General features: G+C 38.7%; 1 protein-coding gene across 4 annotated transcripts in view; it reads left to right on the top strand.

Annotated features, from left to right (window-relative positions):
• The first annotated feature begins 505 nt into the window (after positions 1–505).
• Positions 506–22,200, top strand: part of aspg (asparaginase homolog (S. cerevisiae)) — a 39,268-nt gene continuing 17,573 nt past the window's right edge. For 2 of the 4 annotated variants that reach the window (XM_036150463.1, XM_036150459.1), the window contains exons 1-4: positions 506–971; positions 15,392–15,518; positions 16,078–16,113; positions 21,329–21,440. In XM_036150463.1, coding sequence (XP_036006356.1) covers positions 719–971; positions 15,392–15,518; positions 16,078–16,113; positions 21,329–21,440 — 528 coding nt within the window. In that variant the 5' untranslated portion in view covers positions 506–718. Of the gene's footprint in view, positions 972–15,391; positions 15,519–15,714; positions 15,742–16,077; positions 16,114–21,328; positions 21,441–22,200 lie in introns of all 4 variants that reach the window. The other 2 variants (XM_036150460.1, XM_036150462.1) reach the window with 2 other exon arrangements.

Below are 22,200 nucleotides of genomic sequence, written 5' to 3'. Positions count from 1 at the left end.
AAAGCTCTTTAAAATGGGATTGTTACAGAGCAATAACTGTTGAAAGACGTGGAACAGATAGTGGACTCCCGCAGCTGTGCTTTCTGGGGAGACAAACCCTATACCTTCTGTATTTAAAATAAATGTTTGGATTTATTCTTACAAATCCTAAAGAAATGCTTGGTGGCTGCAGTGCAGTGGATGGACTAATTGTTTAATGTGAGTGGACGCTCTGAGATGCTCCCCTGTAGTCAGCAAAAGATTAATCCACCCACTGACTGTAATTAAAAAGCTTTTGCTGGTTTAATCAATTATTTAGTCCATCCATCCTCCAGCCTGTAGGGAGGAAGGTGCATTGACTAATCAATTTATCAAACCAGCAAAGCTGTGTTATTTTTGTGTTAATAATAACCTGACGTATATATTTATGTAAAAAATAATAATAATAATAAAATCTGCTTTTTTTTGACTGAATATTACAGCAGCAGATTCAAGCCACGCCCAGATCAATGACGTACGAGCGGATTTCGATCAGAACAGACCCTGGATCACGGGTGAAAAGATGCGCGGAAGTGAAAGAAATTCAAACATCATTGAAAGAGTCGTTCCGCCCTCGTATTGCCTCGTCACGTGACAGCGATGGAACCCGAGCGTCGCGAGGCAGCGCCGCGAAGACAAGTCATCACCGGCACCTCCAGCAGCAACCAGTTATAGAGGTTCAGCGCTACTTGAAGGCGTCATGGCGGCGGGACAAAGCAACAGCAACAACATCAGCAGACCCAGCACGCTCGGTCACGCTCTGTCTCATCCTAGTCTGACAGAAACCAGCGATGGCTCTCCAAGTTTTCAGGTTCACCCGTGCCGACGGAGAAAAGTGTCCCTCTGCAGCTCCATGGAGCGCCTCGACCTGGTGACTTCACCACCTGGCAACGAGTCGCTGGTCCTGGTGATAAACACCGGTGGAACTATCGGGATGACGTTACATGATAACGGTAGGTCGGTGTGATGAGCGGGACCGGCTTGCACGACATATGTTCCCGAGAACGTGGCGCGCGGATTACACCCTGCTTCACAACAACCGGCACGTGGATCCTTAAATAGACACAGTAGCGGCACGAGGCTGAACGCTTATGAAATAATGGAAGCAAAAAAAAAAAAAAAAAAAAAAAAAAAATAGAGAGAGAGATTTTCCACGCCTGTCTCAAGGGGACAGAATAAGCATTTGTAGACATTTAAAAAAAAGTTGGAAAATTTGGAGAAGTTGTTTATTTTAAAACTTTTTTTCAACGTGTTTCTTTATCATGATAGAGTTGGAACGACAACATCAACATTGAAAAATCAATATCCACATGTTGACATGTGGTGTTGCAACATCTGGCGCAGGTAGGGATGCAGAATAACATTCAAAGGTCCTCGCTAGAGTCAGGCATCGTTTTTTTCCCCCTTACTTGTCTGGGTCTGTTGGACAAGCAGAACAAACGTGGTTACTGTGCAATATAAAAAAGTAAAAATTAACTAAACAATGTTGAATAACTTAGGTGAGGCTCTAAAACAACAATGACATTTTACTGAACAGAAACGACAGCAACAATGACAACATTGTACAAGCCATAGGCGTGCCTTAGGGAGTAGAACAGAGTGCAACCAGTAATGTTAACTCTATTTGCATTATTTTATGTTCTGCATTGAAAGATATTTGCACTCTAAACAGTTTTCAGTTGCTTGTTCTTTATTACATGAGTGTAATTACTTGATTATTTACTCTCAGCTTATTTATTTCACACTAGGGTTGCAAGTTATCAATTATTGAGTTAATCTGAAATCGATTGATCTTGTTGATCCAACAATTACAGTTTTTTTCTTGTATCAAGAGGGTCTTTCCATAACACGAAGGGTTATGGAAAGAGCTACATCATCATGTTTTAATAGCTTGTTGTTCCGCCTCTATTAAATACTGATTAACGAAGCAAAAAAATGGGGTTTAAACTTAGACACATTTATAAAAAATAACTAAACAGGAGCCTGTTAGGTTACTGAATAGAAACCAGTAAGCTGAATAGAATAAAATACTTAGAATCCTTACAAAGGGCGGCCGCACTACAACCCCGAAAGTTGGTCCGTAAGCGGACAATATCGGTTAATCGGATGGAACAAACTTTAATCTAATAAACAATTAATCAACAATTAATCGTAAGTACATTTTTTGTTTGCATCCCTATTTTGTACATGTTTAATAACTCACCCACCATTTATCTGTGGAGGGTCCAGCGGCCATTGGGCGAGATTTGGGGTACACCCCAATATAAACGATATAAAACAGTATAAACTAAATAGAATCCTATAATGAAGGCAATCAAAGTTAGTTGTATAATAATAGTACATTTCATTGAATTCAATTCAATTTTATTTATATAGCGCCAATTCATGAAACATGTCATCTCAAGGCACTTTACAAAGTCAAGTTCAATCATATTATACAGATTGGATCAGATTATACAGATTGGTCAAAAATTTCCTATATAAGGGAACCAGTTGATTGCTTCAAAGTCCCGACAAGCAGCATTCACTCCTGGAGAAGGAGTATTTCATATTTCATATTTCCTCTTTTAAATCAGTTTGACAGTCTATACTTTTATCACCCCTAATGTTCTTGCAAAAGTCTTGCAGCAAACAAAATATTGAGTTTGTTCAGGTATCGACCTGTTCTCGGCCTCCCCTGGTTCTTTTATCTGATAATGTGGTGTTTGCATTGTAGACTTCTGACGTAATAAAAAGACTCTTCAAACCGTAACTATATTTTACCATATTTAATCTAATAGGCAGAGGAATGGTTTACAGACACATCAGCGCTGATGGGCTCTTGATCGAACATGAAGCAACGGCAATGAATGTGGCAAGAGCCCCGACTGATAATTTCTTAAGCATTATAAAGAAGTCTAGGTACACGCCCATGCAAGAGCTGTACACTTCCTAACATGTCTTCAGTAAAATAATGTGTCACCACTTGGGTGGTATCTGATGACCTTGTGTCCCACACTGTCTAGGTGTGCATGACGCTCCCGGGACCGACGTTCCACTCGTTCATCCCATTTCTACATTTTACTCATACGCCACATTTCTAACAAGTTTAATTATGTTTTTTGCACCAACACCTATTTTACTAACCGCGTAGATACCTGTGCAAATTCTCAGTTATCCGGCTCATGGCAATAGCAAACATGGTTGAATTGTGGGCAAGCAGAATCACCCAGTTTTTTCTGAAAATCTTTTATCACCTGTGCAGGAGTCTTTGTCCAGTTTGGTGATGTGAACAGTCAGTAGTTAGAGCGCTGCTGTTTTTAAGCAAATGGTGGCCCATCCTAGGCGCATTTCAAGTCAGATGCAAATCAGCAACCCACACGTCACTGTCCTGGGTCGTTAGAGGCTATTGCTTGAGTGGAGCACTTGGTCACCTGGATTATGGTGAGAATTCTTATGTGATCTCTCTGGAATGTGTTGGAGGACCGAGCTGTAAAAACTGGGGAGTTGATAGGGCGATCTTCCCCCTTCGTTCAGTGTGGGCTTTTCCTTTTTGACAAAGATGCTACTTTCATCCCTCTTTCAAACCATCTGTCGAGAATCTAGACATCATTGTAGTGAAAACTGTGTACTCTGTTCTTGATAGGGCTGAACAATTAATTGCATTTTCAATATAATCGCGATTTAAAAAAAACGCAATTTCCAAATCGCAGAGTCTGCAATTTTTGGCTACATAACAATTGGGGAATTAGACACGTCCATTAGGTGTTGGTAAAATGTTTAAAGTGGGTTTGCCTCCACGTTGAAGTGAAGACAGTTGCAGCAGTGAGGTAATCTAATTTTATTACTTGTTTTAGAGTTTATATAATCATACATAGCATTAAGTACAGGTCAGTCAGTTTAATACATTGACTTGCTTGTTGGTTGCACTTTATGTTCAACAAGGATTGATGTCCAAATCAACTAAAAGCTGTTCTCTTGAATAATATTCTGATTAATAGAAACATTAAAAGTTCTTGTTTTAAATAGTCCTTGTTTACAAACGTCTTTATTTAGACGCCATTTTTGTTGCTTGTGGTTAACGCAGAGAAAAGTCAAAATTGCAATTTTGGCTGAAATATATTGTAGGCAGAACGCAATCATTTCTGCTCTGAGTTTAGATGCTGTGGGTCTTTTAGCAACTAATCCGCACAGCGAGGAAACACATTGATTTGTTGTTTGTATATGTTTAAAAAGACATGATAAATTAAACTGGGGAAAAAATCGCATTAAATCGTAATATTAAGAAAAAAAATCGCAATTAGATTATTTTTCAAAATCGTTCAGCCCTAGTTCTTGAGGTGCAAGTGAACTGCTGAATCTTGCCCTGAGCTGCTGGCCCTCCTGAGCTGCGACATTCGCTTACGTAGCTGTTGTCTGGTTTCTCAGATGTAGGGGTCTGAGCAGTCCCCCCCTGCACTGGACTGCATACAAAACGTCAAACCAAAGTCGAGTCCGGGAGTCTTTTGCTTTTATATTAGTTATAGTTTCAGAATTCGGTTGCGTATTGCCACAGGTGAAGTTGATCGGTTCTATTTTATTTTACATCTAAAACAATTGTTTAAAACACTTGTTTGGTTAGACCTGAACTGAAATAATATTGTTTTAATTTCGTATTATCAAAGTTTTAGAGGAAACCTGTCAGCATGCATCTAATACATCTGTTGGCTGCGGTTCATTCTTTACACAATATTGTAAATTAATGAAACGTCCAGCTACCTCTGAGTAGTATCAAACTCTCTTAGTGGACCAGTAAGTCTCAATTCTCCTAATTCTGCCTATTGTTTTGTTGGATGTAAAACACTGTTGTCCGTTTTATTATGGTGGAAAAAAATATAAAGTCCGGCTTTTCTTTCCACAAGTTAAGGGTTTGACCAGTGCCTGCTGACCACTTCACCAGGGGCCCGGACAACACAGTCTTTCAGTGTTTGTGTGTGTGCCAGACAGAGAAGGAGCCAGACGGCCCCAAACGACCCGTCCTTTTGTTCCAGCATCTTTATTCATGCTGAAGTTTTCTCGTAACCACTCCGGTTCTCAGGGCTTTAAGAGCTGCTCTCAAAGGCAGTTTCCTGTAAGACCGAAACTCTATTTCGTTTAATTCAATCCGTTAATGACCTTACATAAAAACCACATCATCTTCTAAATTTTGCATATGTGCAATAAAAACAAGTTTTATCTTGCAACCAAAAATGAAATTACAACCACATCCTATTCACTTAATGCCACTTAGGGCTGAACAATTAATTGCATTTTCAATATAATCGTGATTTAAAATAACGCAATTTCCAAATCGCAGAGGTCTGCAATTTTTGGCTATGTAACAATTAGGGAATTATACACATCCATTAGGTTTCAGTAAAATGTTTGAAGTGGGTTTGCCTCCACATGGAAGGGAAGACAGTTGCAGCAGTGAGAAAATCTAATTTTATTACTTGTTTTAGAGTTTGTATAATCATACAAAGCATTAAGTACTGGTCAATCAGTTTAATACATAGACTTGCTTGTTGGTTGAACTTTGCACTTTATGTTCAACAAGGATTGATGTCCAATTCAATTAAAAGCTGTTCTCTTGAATAATATTCTGATTAATAGAAACATTAGAAGTTCATATTTAAAATAGTCCTTGTTTACAAACATCTTTATTTAGAGGTCCTTTTTGTTGCTTGTGGTTAACGCAGAGAAAAGTCAAAATTGCTATTTTGATTGAAATATATTGTAGGCAGAACGCGATCATTACTGCTCCTAGTTTAGATGCTGTGGGTCTTTTAGCAACTAATCCACATGGCGAGGAAACAAATTGATTTGTTGTTTTTTATATATTTTGAAACACATGATAAATTAAACTGGAAAAAAAATCGTATTAAATCACAATATTAAGAAAAAAAATCGCAATTAGATTATTTTACAAAATCGTTCAGCCCTTAAGAGCTTTAAGAGCTGCTCTCAAAGGCAGCTTTTCACAACAATTGGTGAGTTTTTAAAAATAATTAATAAGATAATCATATCACAACAAATGTCATTGTGTGGCTGAAAAATATAAACTTCTACATTTTAATACAATGACATCTCCTTGTACCCATTTTATTAGTTCATTCATTGTGAAACGTGTGGAATCTGTCGAACGTGATTTAAAATCACTGATGAACAGTCTTTGGTTACTCCCGCTTCATTGTGAAGTGGTGTTGGTCAATGTGAATTGTAAATGGCCCAAATATGGGTTGAGGTCTACTGATCAACTTCAAAAAATTTAATGGAGAGAAAAAATTTATATTAACGTAGATTTACAACATCGTGTTGGGAGAGTATTGTTAAAAAAATGATATAGTACTTTTCAGTAGCAAGACAATTCAGTGCTGTACATGAACAGAAAAACATTACAGGCATAGGAATAATAATAATAAATTTTATTTCAGGGTGCCTTTCAAGAAACACAGAACTGCAATGCGGTACCGCGCACGTGACGTCACCGTCTCAAGAGCAACGCCCCTTTTGCCGCTTAGGTAGGGCATACAGGAGAGAAAGCACGGATAACCCAGCTATTACAAGCGCAACAGAAACAGCGATATGACCGACTTTACAGCCGTTAAACTTTCCCAAGACGATGTCCCAGGCACATGGTTTACTGGTCGCACTGTCGAAGAACTCACCATCCTTCAGCTCAAACGATGGCTTGAGGTTGAGGGCTTAAAAAGACTGGAAAACTGGCCGAGTTGATGAACGGTAAGCTTTGTTTTTTTTTCCTGCGCGGCGATCATGGCAGCGTCGGCCGTTTTTTTTTTTTTGTTGTTGTTTGCAATCACCGTCCAGGAATGGGTATATGTTTAATGTTTGTCTCATTTGAAATGTTTTTGAGTAAGCCTGGTAGCAGGCTATCATGTTAGCGCCTGCTACCATGATAGCCTATATGCGATCATGGTAGCAGGCGCTACTTTATTAACATGTCGGCCACCAAAATACTCTTACCTTGACTTGATGTCGCTGGTATTGGGTCAGGATGTTCTTCGGTTGTGCCCTTTCCTCCGACAAAATGCTTGCTACATATGTACTTGAATTTGGTAACTTTTTCCGGGTTGAACTGTTGTGTAGGCCGACCGCCCCGGTGTTCCAAGCGCACACATTTCTCCTTGGCAGTCTTGAAGAAAACATCCTTCATATGCGGCCGATCAGCGTAACTCGAGTCGCTGTTGCCCGTTCCATAGCAACAATGTTTAAAAACCATGGTCTTAGATTTGGAAAAAGCAGTCGTTTACCGAGTAAAACCTAGGCTAACGCACGTCTCTTTTACAGCAAAACAACGGCGGCTTTCCGGAGTTTGCCCCACTGCGTACCACGTGATGTGACGTCATCGTGACGTTGTGTTTCTAAAAATAGCTCGCGCGCGGTACCCCATTAGACATTGCTGAGAAGTTAGAGTATGCAAATTGTCATTGACAGTAGTGTTATTGTAACAGGTGATGGACCATAATCTTCTCAGCAGGTGGCGATGGCCCTCACAGCTTTTGTGAATGAGCTGTTTTGGAGTCCGTTAGTTTTGGATTCAGTAACATTTATCACTATTATCACATATCACAACCTTTCCTAATATCACCTGGCTCTAGTGCAATATTAAGATCTGCATAATTTTTATTTACGCAACAGCGATATAGCATTTTCAAAGCACATGAAACAGGTTAGCTGTCTGTTTTTTTCAACTTTTTCTTGTTTAGTACGATGTTAGGGTGTAACTAAATATTTCACTACGTTTTTATGGAAACCAGTCCAGATTAAGACCTGCAGAACATCTGCTAATTTATTAACCCTGATAGACCGTCACTATAGTCATCTACAGTACCATCTATGTTTTTACTTTATTGGAGAATTTTCTACTAATCTTTCTCATTATTGCTTTGACAGTTTTTAAAATAAAGCCCCAACTGTTTTAAACATACTATGTTTTAGTTCATGCTTTTTTACATTTTATTTCTGTGTATAATATGCAATTGGAAGTCAGGCTAACATGTATCAAACAAAAGAGGCTTTTACTCATAAATTGCAATTCATATACTCTGTACTTAATCTTAATTAATCATTAACCCATAGCTGGTTAACTATTTCTTTACTTAAGCCTGCAAGCAAAACGAGGAGAACGTAGCTGCCTAGCTCCAGCCAGAAATACTGATTCTTACAATAAACAAGTGTCAAAAATCTGCAGGAAATATTAGCCAGTCATGATCTGTATCTTAGGTTGGCTCAGGTAAAGTTTTTAATTTGTGAAAGGTTTAATAAAACACTGAATTGAAGTATTTCATGTTTGTGACTAGAGATTTATGCCTTATGCCACATAAACTAAAGTGACACAGCTGAATGGTACAAAGATATCAATAATATTCTGAGGAATTTTTTTTAAGTATAAGTCTTCCTTTAACAAAGAGATTTATTTTAGGCACGCTGAAGCGTCACCTCGGCGTTGCTTCAGCCCCTCCTAACCCTAACCCAAAATTACCAAACCATGCTCTCTCTGGCTGTGTTCATCTTTTACCTCAGCCATTGCGAGGCGAGGAGAACACGTTAATGAAAAGGATTTTTAGCTGCAATGTAATTATTTTATTGGTTGGATTTTCGGGCTTAATGCCCGGCTGAACCAGGGGAGCGGAGCGAGGCTTCAAACGTTTCCCCGGCTCGAGCGTCTCTAGAGCGGCCAGAGCTCATGAAGCTGTTTCGCCCAGAGGATTTTAGACAAGTAGTTAATATTTAAAGCTTTGTATTAGATATTTCAGACATTGTGGGAGCGAGGAGAATACATTAATAGTTAAAAAAACAATTAACCGCAGTGATAATATATTTTTTATCGGTTTGATTGCGTGCTTACTACCAGTCTGCGGGCTGCTCTGGATGGAGCGTGCGGTTTGACTGAGCTCGAGCTGCTTTCAGCGGGTAACTCTGCGAAGCTCCCCCCTGGTGCTCTGAGCGTTAGACAGAAAGACAGACCGTCAGCAGGGAAAGGCAGACAGCCGCTGCCTTGTATGAGAGGTGAATGGATGGGCACTCCAGAAACAGGTTTTAGTGAGAAATGAGAGAAAGCCTCGGCATATCTACGGATGTGACAACAGCGCGTCTGGGAAAGCTAAAGTGTTTTTCTTTTTTACCCTTCAGGCGTGATTCAATATAGTACAATTATATTTCACTCTGTTCAGAGTGGTTCTTAACATTAACGTGTTGCTCTTCCGTTTTTCTGGACTTCCTCGGAGAAAAAAACTTCTCATTTCTTCTCATTTTTTATCACTCAAAACTCCTCTCGAGTCAGCACGGTTTGGCCTTACTCCTCAGCAGAAGAGCAAAAACCCGGGCTGGACCAGCTGTTCCCAAAACACTGGAAAGTGAGCAAAGCCGTGCAGTGTGCGGCCATTACCAGTGAGTAGGACTTTGGCTTCTGAAGCTCACAAAACATCACTCTGGATTAGATCCCTGCTGGAGTCAAACGTTGGCAATCGCAAGTGGCAGCTCTGGTAGCTTCTTCTCACTAGGTCTCGCAGGACATTGATGTATCGGCAGGCGTCGTTAGCAGTGAAATGTCTCCACATCTTTGTTTCTAATGTGAGGTTAAACCTCTCAATCACAGAGGCTTTTGCTTCGCTTGCCAAGTCAAAATGTTCAGTACCATGTTCCTCCATTAAAAACTTAATCAAAAACCTTTACCACCCCAGCAGCAGTTCTCTTCAAAACTCTTAAAAAGAAGACGCTTAATAAATTATTGTGGCCAGGATTTTCCTTCAGTAGGGTTTGTTTGTCAAAAAGGGTCTAGTTGGAACTGTTCCAAAAGTCTTGTGACTAAAACTGTAATTCTCATGAAATGTATTCTTATAGGAATTTTGTTATCATAAAAAAATGTTTGTACTTTTTCAGTTCCAACTTTGTTAAGCCTGGTTTATGCTTGACACATCCGCGAGGTCCGCACGGAATATTACGTCACTTTGGCTACTACGCCCCTCTGCACAGCCAAAAGTGTCCGCTCTGTGCACCGTGAAATATTCCTAACTATGTGACAGTCCCATGCAGAAAAACATGGCTGACGAGCTCCTTCTGGCAGCGGGTCGTAAATATAGACATCTTTATGATTTGGCCCATAAAGATCACCGTGATCGACAAATTGTTAACATTTCCTGGACAGAAATCACAGTTCCTCTTGGATGATAGTAAAAGACTTTAAAACCTGCACGGAGTATAAACGCTGTAGACGTTTTGTCCGCACGCCTCATTTTTCGCACAAAACATCCGTATGTCAAGCATAAACCAACCTATACCCATTTCACCCTGCATAGCACTCTGCAACCGATTTATTACCCCTAAACTACGAGGGTGGGATGGTCTCTTATACACCTTCGTCCTTTATCTTCTTCCCCTCTCTATGCTTAGTCTGATGATGAAATGAAGAAAAACTAAAATGTTTATTTTATTTATGTTTTTTACTCTCTTTTACATTTAATGTAGTCACACATTTCTCAACAAGGTACGTGAAAATAAATCATTTATAGCCATTTACTAAATGGTTAATAAACAAATGTTATAACAGGCCTTGATGTTGACTCAAATTTTCTGAAGACTAACAACTACCTCCTATTAACTTACATCATTCTTCAATACAGTGGCGGTTCTAGACCAATTTTATCAGGGGTGCGAAGGTGGGGCTAGTATTTTCTTTTGTGGGGGCACAGAACAAAAGAAAGAAACAAAAAAGCAGTAAGTGAGTCAAAGAGCCACTGGGTTAGGTGCCTGCTAAAGTTCCAGGGGCCTTTGGGACTGTTATCTGCAGATTGCAGATCGAGCACATATTACCACAAGAAAATGATTTAGTATTGTGTTTTCAGTACAGGGGCCATTTCAGGGGCCAGGACTAGTTCTACAGGGGCACTGGCCCCTGTCGGCCCCTGTCTAGAACCACCCTTGCTTAAATACCCCTGAGCTGAGAGGAAAGCGAGGTATCGTGCCTCTCCTGTATGTTGCTATCTGTGACTGGTTGCTGAAATCCTTGGTACTTTTCCATTTTGGTTTTTAAAAATACATTAATCCTATCACCACAAATGTCATGGTTTCTCTACAGGAAAAGAGTGCTGAGAGTGTTTACTTTTTAATTTAGCTTTAATAATTCAGCTTGTCCATCTTCTGTAGTTCCACTTTCCTGTATTACAGATGGTTTCACTTTTGTTATCACGTAAGCCATCTGGCCAGCCTTTCGGTCTATCTCTATTTCATTAAGTAGCCAGCGCCTCATTGATTAAAGTCTCTTTTCACTCAGCCTGCAGCCTAATGTACACTTTGAATCGTCTGAAAAGACGAAAACCTGCCTTGCCTAATGGTTCGGCTCCTTAACTTATCCATTAAAATATTTCAAACATTTCCAAAGTAATCTATAGCTTCCTAAGTAATTTAAAGCTTAGACATGATAGCAAATACGTCATTCTCCAGTCATTATCATCACTCTTCTTTATTGATCATATAACGATTCTTACCGGAGCAATTATAAAAGAGTCATCCCCCTAGTGTCTGTTACTTCAGTTGTTAATTATTCCACCCAATCCTTCTCATGTTTAACTTTCCTCCATTCTTTACTAAATCATGCCAATGATTTTAAAATACTCCTTATGATTAAATATTAAGAAAAATGATGGATACAAGATTCATATAAGAATCTTATACAGTATTCTCCCCTCTTGGTATTTTTGGTGGAATAGTCAGGTTTCGGTGCTCGTAGGATCCATAAGCTCTGGGATTTATCTGTAATAGAGGTTGGAGTGGTGATAACGTGAACAAAAACACCAGGACGAACATAATTTGGCGAGAGCTGTGAATACTGTATGAGATTCTGCTCATGTGATTGTCTTATATGAACCTTATAGCCCTCATATCATTTAATATTTAATCCTAAAGAGTATTTTAAAATGGCTGAGATGAGTTAGTAAAGAATGGAGGAAAGTTAAACATGAGAAGGATTACGTGGAATAATTAACGACTGAAATCAGTAACAGACACTAGGAGGATGATTCTTTGATAATTGCTCCGGTAAGAATCATTATATGATCAATAAAGAAGAGTGATGATAATGACTGGAAAATGGCGTGTTTGTTATCAATTCTGAGATTTAAACTATGATTTCTTTGGAAATGTTTGACATTTTTTAATGGGTAAGTTAAGATATCAAACCATTGGGCATGACAAGGCAAGTTTCTTTATAACACACTTTTCAGTAACAAGACAAGTCAAAGGGCATTAGGCTAGATGCTGAGTGAAAAGAGAAAGCACTGTAATCAATGAGGCGCTGGCTCCTTAACGAAAAAGAGATAGACCAAAAGGCTGGCCAGATGGCTTACGTGATATATCATATAACAAAAGTGAAACTTTCTGTAATACAGGAAAGTGAACGACAGAAGATATGCCAGACAAGAACAGCTGAATTAATAAAAATCAAATAAAAAAGTAAACACTCAGCATTCTTTTCCTGCGGAGAAACCATGACATTTTTGGAGATATGATTAATGTATTTTCAAAGGCAAAAATGGGATAGTGCCAAGGATTACAGCAACCGGTCACAGATAGCAACATACAGGAGAAGCTCAATACCTCGCTTTCCTCTCAGCTTAGGGGTATTTAAGAATGATGTAAGTTAATAGGAGGTGGTAGTTAGCCCTCAAAAGCTTTGATTCAACATCACGGCATGTTATAACATCTGTTTTTTTACCATTTAATAAATGGCTATAAATGGACAATATGTACCCCTTTTTTATTATTTTTTACTTTTCAGGTACCTTGTTGAGGAATGTGTGACTACTATGAAAATAAAAAAAGAGAATTAAACAAAATAAATAAGCAAAATCCACATGCATTTGTGTTTTCTTATTTCATTATCAGAGCAAGCATAGGAAGGGATGGTGGGAGGATAAATGGCAAAGGTTATCTAACCAGATCCAATTGGGAAAACGCCCAACCGCTCCATCACAAGTACCCCTTTAAAAAAAAGTATTACATCAGATAATATATATCTATATATAATGTATATACAAATACTAGAAAAATCTAATTCTATTAATCATTTTTAGATTAATTTCTATGTTTGCTCTATAAGTTAATTTACAATGCGCCTAAATTACCAAATTGTAGCCTAAATCCTCTTTCATGCTTATATTTCTGACATACCAAAATAACAAGTTCCTCTGTTTCATCCTCCCCACAGTGGTTACAACTGAAGTAAAGTTATAATCAGGTCCCATATGCTCAAATATTTCCTGTTTCCTGCCTTTTTAATCCTATAAAATCATCTTCTTGTTCTTCCACATCTCATAATTTATGCAATTCTTTCTTTAGTTTTGGATTGATACTTTGTTTATTCCCTATTTACTTTTACGTATACTGTAAAGTACGTCTTGTAGCTCCGTTATCAAATTAGGTCTTTATTTGAAATGGTTTTCATAACTATTTAGTGAATCATTTGGTGACAACCTATTATTGTACTGTACAAAAAAAAAGCTGAACAACCAGACTGCTAAACAGTTTGACCTGCCTTAAAACTAAACGGTGAATAAAAATGATGCAGTTCCTAGTATTGCACTTGAGCTGCGTGATATTAGGAACAGTTGCGTTATGCGATGACAGTGATAAATGTTGCAACAACGATATAGCTGGCGATAAATAGAGACAAAATTCAAGCTTTAATATCTTTTTGCTTTAGAATTGTGGCAAAAATAGACCCCAGATGAAGAGTAGTCTTCTGAGTTACTAAAAAATAAAAACATTGATCATATCCATCCGAAACAAGTGGATTATTTTTCCAGAAATACAGCTAAGAAATGTCCCCTTTGAAAAAAATGCGCATATGCATGGCCATCCTAAATAGGGGAAAAAACAATCTCTCAAATCCGACTGGTCTTATTTCTTTCTACTGAGGCCTTCCTCTTCTTCTCACAAACTTGTAAGACAGTTTGCTTCCTGTGACTCTGGGTCATTTTCAAAGTATATAGCAAGTGGAAACTAACCAGGAACGAGCACACACACTGATGTTACGTAAACACGTCACAATGATCGGCATGTGGGACAACCAACAGATAAGGTGATCCCCCTGGAACTCGGAGCCAAAAAAGATTGTCCACTATACCTTAAAATAACAATTGTCACCAAACATATTAGGAACAGTGAGAGCCTGAGTGGAGGGTGCTTCAATAATTTGCTAACAGTGCAGTCCAGCCGTTTCCTTGCAATATGCATACTGTTATCTGTGATATTGTGATTACGCAATATAGTATGGAAACTGCACGGTGCAGGAGAGGAAGGACGTAGTAAGGGTGGAATGGTCAGCATAGGGGATTGTGGGATGCCATCTACATGATCTGGACACGGTTTATGCTGCACGAGTCCAGAAAAGGACCAGACGCATTACCACAGATCCCACCCATCCAGGCAATGCACTGTTTTGAGCCACTTATATCAGGTAAACACTTTAAAAACTGTCATGTTTCATGCTGCTGCCAGAATCTGTTTCTTTTCCATGTCTGCCCAGTTTTCTGCTGCAGATAGCTCACAGCAGTCCTTACTTCCTCCTCGTCAAATTTATTCAACCGCATTTGGCGGCAGAGATCCAGTGTTTCCTTCCTTACTTCATGCTGCTGACCATTGTTCTCAAACCATGGATCTATCACATAAAAAATATTTAAAAACAGTTCAATAGTTCAGTTTGGAATGTAACAAAAAAGATAAAAGCCAAGGTGGTGTTGGGTGGGGTATAAATACTTTTGCAAGGCATTATACGCAATTCATGCTCATTATCTTACCCATCTTTACTGCATAATCACTTTTCTCAGTATGGAATATGGAGGGATCTCGCCTTATTTTGACGTCCATCTTTTAAAGATTTTTACCATGTCATTTTATTATAGCTACTTTAATTGTTTTAATATTTTTAGTCCAGCTGTTATTAAGGTGCAGTTTTTAGCACCATTGCCATGTAACAAGAAGGTCGTGAGTTTGAATCCCAGCCTAGGGTCTTTCTTAATGGAGTTTGCTTTTTTTTAAAGAAAAATTCGGTCTGAATGGACTTAGGTTGCATTGTGTTTTTTCATAAATTGATTAAGATATAAGTCTACAGTAACATAATCATAGATTTCACAACATGGCCTCTGTATTTTCTCTACCCCCCCCAAAATAACCCTTTTCAAAACAACCAACTCTTTTTATATTTTGTGTGTGTGTAATTTCGAACACTTACCTCTAGGGTTCAGTATAACACTGATTTTGTTCTGTTCCTGAGACAGTGGCCAATCTCTCTGAAGGAAAAGCAGTACGAAGAATATGTTATTAATTCTTTTGTTCTTTCTCTTATTGTAATCCACAGGTTATGCCCCTAAAGCCAATGCCCTTGTGCAGAACCTACGCAAGCTGCCCATCCTGCATGATGAGCTTTATGCTCAGCAGACCTGCCTGTATGACTACTACGGATCAGATAACACGCTGGTCCTGCCGTAAGTGCACCAAGATGAAGCATATCACATCAGCATGTAGCCATACTTCATGCCTCTTATATTTAAATATTTGCTATAGACATAGCTGAATTTACAATAAAACCCCATAGTTCATTATTAGTTGTATATAAAAATTTTAATTGTAAAACAGCTGAATAATGGATACTTTTTCTAAATATTTTTAATCTGGCACCAGGGAAAGACCCAGTGAGCATCCTGTAAGGTTTGTGATATTGTTTTTCACTAAAAGCATTATCATCAAATGTACACTTAATTTGATCTCCATTGTAATTAAAAAAATTCAATAACTTACCTTCTAGGACAAACAGCTTTCATAGTAAAACGATTTAATCATGAAATGCTGTTGGATTCTTAATTAACTAACACTTTGTTTAGCCCTAAAATGTAACAGTTTCACATAATTTGCTCACTTAACTGTTTTATCTCCTCTGGTTATTCACATATCTGGGAAAGAATACATTCCTGGGAAACAGTTTTAGTTCTTATTGGTGTTCAGTTTCCTTTTAATGACCCTAACCTGCATTTGTCACCTCTACAGAAAGCCAACGTCCCATGTTGATCTCCAGTTTATTGGGTGCTGTAAAACCTAAAGCATGGCGTGTGCCTTCACCGTGCTTGAAAGTCTTTTTGTTTCTCTGGCATCCTTAAGACCAAATGTTACAGTGTGCTCGCCAGAAAGAGAATGGATTCAGCTGAAATGTTGGTTTTAGTGTTTTTAATGCCCTCCGATCTCCAATTGCTAATGAGTGCTCAGTTTCCAGTAGGCCAGCTGCTTAAATGTTTGAAAGATAATTACACGGGCTGAAATAATTTAATGTTCCTTGGAGCGTCAGTTTGTAAAAACCAAACAATAACGTGCTCATTGGCATGTTTGATATAGTCTGTCTTATTGTCGTGCATATGTGCAGCACAGGAATGAGACTGGACCGGGCTCCAAGCTGATTAACCACTTTTTACGCTCTGTCCTGTCAGTGAGAGTTATGAACATGTAGGGGCATCCCAATGAGTTGAATTTATCCATAACACACATTTATTTCAATAGTTAAATTCAAAAAGTCATACACAGTACACATAAACATACATTTAAAGGCACTGCAAAAATGGATCTAAAAATAAGTAAAATGTTCCTAAAGTTAGTGTATTTATCCTTGATTTGAGCAGGTAAATAAGATTATCTGCCAATGGAATGAGTATTTTGACCTCTAAAATAAGATAATTAGATAAAATGCACTTGAAATAAGATGATTGAGATGAATTGTTCCTATTTTAAGTGCAAAAATCTTATTCCATTGGCAAATTATCTTATTTAGCAGCTCAAATCAAGGCCAATACACCAATTTTAAGAGCATTTTACTTATTTCTAGTTCTGTTTTTGCAGTGGGCTTATTTCTGTTTATCTTTATCATTGTGATGTGCCCCTGATAAAAATCAAAATGTTAACATTGCAAAAGATTAATTAAAGAAATATAGAAATGTTATGTTATGGGCCAACAAAATCTGCTGGTTGTCTAGCAGACAGTCACTATCATCCTAAACAAGGAGAATACACTACAAAAGGTCACATGTGTAGAAGTGGGAAGGCTTACGCAGTGTTGTATCCAAGCATATCAAAAGAAAAAAGCATGGCAGAAAATGGTCCACAAGCCCCTGGCGTAAATTAAACAGTTTGAGAGGTGGGGGAGGGGGGCTGATAAGGATTAGACTGTTGCAGGAGTCTCACACACAGATATATCCAAGATATGGATACAACTGTCACAATCCTTGTGTTTATGCAGCGCTGAACTAGAAACAACATCAAAAACACATTAGCTGGGCTAAGGAGTAACAGCGCTGGTCTGTTGCTTAGTAGGTTTTGCATTTTTTTGGGTGAGGGCATCTCATCTGCTTGTCTAGGTATATCCTGTACAATATACAGATATGCTTTACAGTAGAGTGATGTTTCTGTAGTAAAAATCACTTTCATTTGTATTCTTCTAATTTTCTAGCAAACTATAATTTGGGGTTTCCTTACTTATAAGCCATAGTAAATACAAGTAAAAATAAATCGATGCTTGAAAAGTACAATTTGTTGTGTAATGAATATATATAATATATCTAAGTCAAAAGTTATTCATATCCATTGCAGATTTAGGTTTAGAGAAGCAAAAAGTGAGAAATCTACTGTAAAATCAACCTAAATCATTCTTATTTGTCACCTGGGATGGAAGTAACAGTCCCTATAAGCAACCGGTCCTCTCCATCAACGATGTCTTAGTCAAATCTTTCTCCTTTCAAGGCTAGAGGTACGGTCCGGACCAACTTTGGTTCAGAGTGTTCCTTGTGTTTACTTCCTGGCTCCTGAGCCAATCAGATGAAAGTTCCCAGGGTTCCCAAAACAGAGCGCAGCATTTCGTGTTTTATGTTGGCAAAAAGTAGCAGCCTGCAAACATGGAAGCCAGTAAGAGAAGTGGACCAGAAATAGAACAAAATACAACCTCATAGACCTGTGTAAGTAAAAAGTCAGAGGGTTTTCACAGCAGCAATGGACCATTGAGAAAATAGTTGGCCTTTGTAAAAAGGCATTGTTTATTGTGTTGTTCAAGTTTTAAACACTAGGTGCCATTATTTCTTATTGTTCCTTTAAAGTAATCTTTTAATTTTGCCATATTGTTTCATCAGACTTTAAGTAATATTAATTGTTTGTTGTGACACGGCTAAAGAGTCAAAGATTAGGGTGATGGCAAGGAGGCCTTCCAACCTCATTGACAGATACACCTTGGCAGAGTACAGATTTTATTCAAATAGAATCTGTTGTGGGAGTTATAGATTCATTATAGAATCTATAGTTATAGATTGAAAAGTCACTACACTGGTTGATCATGCAGAGACCTTTCAAACTCGAAAGACTGGTAATCTGTCCTCTAAAATGATTAAATACCAGTGAAAGCCGATTATCAGTTTTAAGAAGGCTTTGAGAAGGGAATAGATCATAGGTGTCCAGCTCCAGTCCTCAAGAGCTGGTGTCCTGCCAGTTTTAACAGCGTTCAACACTGTTCGAACGTCTCTGCTCCAACCAAGTTGATTCAAATGGTCCAACTACGTCCGCAGCATGTCATCAGCTGTGTCCAAATTCAGGGGCTGCGAGGCGGCCAAGGCTGTCCAACTTCGAGTGTCCTGCAAATGTGGCTGACAAATGCGACCCTTTTTTCTCCAGACTCCAACGATGAGTCCAGTGTATCTATCCATTGTGAATGAATAATTGCTTGTCCATTGTTCAAGCGGAAGTGGCAATGGCGGAAGAGAGTGGCAAGAACTGCGATTAAAGTTTGATGTTCTACACTTTCTGTGACACACGATGAACAATTAAGGTGGTTTTAAGCAACAAAGAAAGGAAACTAGCTAGGAGTGTGCATGCACATTGGCGTTAGGTGAGCTCTTCACAATGATTGGCATGTGGGACATCCAATTGATAAAATTATCCCTCTGGAACTTGGAAGCTGAAAGAAAATTGTCCTCTGTACCTTTAATTTTTTACATTTCAGCGTTTTGTCACTCAGCAAACCAGTTCGGCGAAGATTAATATTCCGCTTCACAACTGTAATAAATTATTTAAATAAATAATTTAACTTTAAAGGTTCATTGCGCAAGTTTTGAAGTTAAATATTATTAATTTTCTTTTTCATACATCCCTTACAATTGCCCGACGTGTAGAATGAGTTATTCCCTAATTACCGCAGTGGCCTCTATAAACTGGATTGTCAGTTCATGAGCGAGTGACTCGGGCCAAATCCTCTGGGTGTGCAGGTTCACTTGGCTACTTTGTTGAGTGTCTGCCTCCATTGACACATTAGCGAGAGAACAGGAGCGAACTTCATTATTTATAACTTTCTTATCTAGGAAGACATTACGCGTCTAAACAAAAGATCTTTGCAGTCGCAGCAGCAGATGCTTTTCCTCTTCTCCCATGCACAACACTGGTGTCATTTCAACTTATCACCAGAGGGGGCAGACGTCTGCAAAAATTCTAGAACTTGTTCTATGCTCCTTTAATGTTTTATTGGAGAGCTCATCTTTAAAACATGCCTGCCGTCGTTGCAGCAACCGCTGGAGTTCTGCAAGAATTAAATAAACAAACGGCTTCACGGCTCTTTGCTTCCCTGTAGGTTACAGCGGTTCTTAGGTTAGGGCAGGAACAGCTGGTGAAGGCTGGACTGTCCCGTTTCACTGCCACTAACTTCTGGCCTTGTCAGCCTCCAAGGCCTCTGAAGGACCTGGTCTAGACCAGGTCCTTCAGAGGATGTAGACCCTGAATTTGGGCACAGTCATAGAGTTCTGCAGAGGTCTGCTAATTAACCAACACTTCATTGAGGTGTTGAACCAGGGAAATAACTAAAACATGCGGGATTACTGCCCTTGAGGACTGACTTTGAACAGCATTGGTATAGATCATTTCAGACATGTAATTGTGTTTTACATAAAATGTAGGTAAAAACTGATGTTTTATATGTTGAGAGATGCCTGTTATATTTCCTATCAGCGACACACTTTTGTTGGTTTAAGGGGAATTTGAATTTCCCTTTAGTCCTTTAATTTGACATCTAAACTTGCCAGTGGTATGACTAATTTCAGGTTTTACGAGTCTTGATGTTTTCTCCTTTAGTTTAAGCATCACTGGTGTCAACTGAATTAGTCCTATATGCAAGCTAAGACCGTCCACTCTCAACCCCCAACCTATTCATATATGCAATCACACACACACTGCACAAACTTATTATTCTTAAACTATCAGGCTTTTTTGCATGGATATGCTAATGTGTAGCTTTGATGCACCTTAGGCCAGAAAGATGAATAATTTGTCATTTGTAATTGTATTTTCTTCTGCTACTTTAAATCTCAGATTATCGACAACATATGTCACAGGGTTGTGTATGGATGAGAGGCTAATTAGAAGAGTGAAGGCCCCTGTTTGGATGGGCATCTGCTCTTCCCCCTGCTGTTCCTTTCAGCTCCTGTCTCCCTGGGACAAGGCTGCCCATGATAATGTTGGGGGGGGGGGGGGGGGGGAGTCACACCCTGGTTTTTAAAAAAAAGAGAGAGATTAGAGTGGAAATCTTTCAGTCACTGATGTAGCCGTCATGCTGCTTCACATGTGAGTGTTGCAGGTGGGGCTCTTTAGGTCGCCTGAATTTAACTCCAATTAAAGGTGACATGAAACTTTCCAGGGAAAGGGAATATATTTTCCCCCACCAATCATACAGAAAGTCCCAAAGTAGTATAAAACTAGTCTTGTCCCTTTAATTTCGAAGTTTAGAAATTGCCTTATACTGAAGTTGTCTAGCTTGCTCTGTGTTTTAAACCCCCCCCCCCCAGAACTGAGAGTCCAAACCTTGCATTTCGGAACACTGCTCTCCATACATGCATGGCAGCACACCTCGATTTTCCATCAACAGGATTCCTTGTGTTTGAAACAGGTTGTGGCAGCTTGCTGTGGAAACACAAAGGCCCAGCCAAAAAACTAAACAAAACAAAACAAAAAGGAGCTTTTGGCTCTTCACCAACTATTTTTTTTAGTAGTAACCGTTTTTACTGCTTTAAACTTACTTCCTTTCCTTAATCAGAACTTAAATACAAAAATGATTGGAATGAACATAATTCATCCTGTCCTATTTAATTATTTGTCTTAAACGTTTGCAATTTGTGTGTCTTGGAATGAATCTCTTTGTACTAACTCCACTAACGCATGAATTTTTTCTCCTATCAGAGATTTGTGCTTGCTAAGTATTAAATTTGTAAATTTTCTTCCTTCTAAGGCCGAGTAAGTTAAATAAGAGGATAATCTACACGATCCTGGAGTACAATCCTCTCCTCGACTCATCCAACATGACCACAGATGACTGGGGCCGAATTGGAAAAGACATTGAGGTAGATCTATAGGTGCATCTCATTAAGTTTGTGACCAAATGCCCCAGTTAGTCTTATTATTTTTTGTTAACATTCTTGTTTGCTTGATTTTGTCATACCACATCTTTGTTTTGTAGTCAGCAAGGATTTACTAAATACAATACAATACTAAATATTTTTTGTGTCTCAACATTTGTAAATAAACCACCAGCTACGATGGGAAACATTTGTCTACTGCCCTTCTTTAGTGACTTTGGCCAGGTTATCCCACAAATTAGATTATCATCAAAAAGTAATCTTGTAATTAAGTCAAAAATGATATAGCTTAATTAGACATGAAGTGATATATTTCAAGCATTCTTTCTTAAGTTATTAGATGACCATTAATGCTTACAGTTAACGAAAACCATAAACTCACTTTCTCAGCAAATTAGAATATTACATGAAAACAATAAAAAGGCATTTTTAATAGAAAGTTTCCCTACTAAAAAGTCAATCCATGTACCATAAAGTTTACAGTCAATACTTGGCTGGGGCTTGTCTTGCCTTTTATATTACATCAATCAGCCGTGGCTCACCAAATCACCACCAGCTTTGGAAAATTCACACTGGACTCCCAAGCAACTCCAAGCATACTACAAAACTGGCCAAACAGGGTGGAGTGGAACGCTGTGTGACCTGGAGGAGGGTGTGGTGTGAAGTGACTTCTTTGCATTTAAAACAAGCTGCTCTAGATGCTCCTCAGAACAGGGGTGAAAGAGGGGTGTAAATTAACGGGGAA

This window comes from Fundulus heteroclitus, chromosome 19, assembly GCF_011125445.2.
Source record: "Fundulus heteroclitus isolate FHET01 chromosome 19, MU-UCD_Fhet_4.1, whole genome shotgun sequence".
NCBI classification, from domain to species: domain Eukaryota; kingdom Metazoa; phylum Chordata; class Actinopteri; order Cyprinodontiformes; family Fundulidae; genus Fundulus; species Fundulus heteroclitus.
This window is presented reverse-complemented; position numbering and strand designations above follow the sequence as displayed.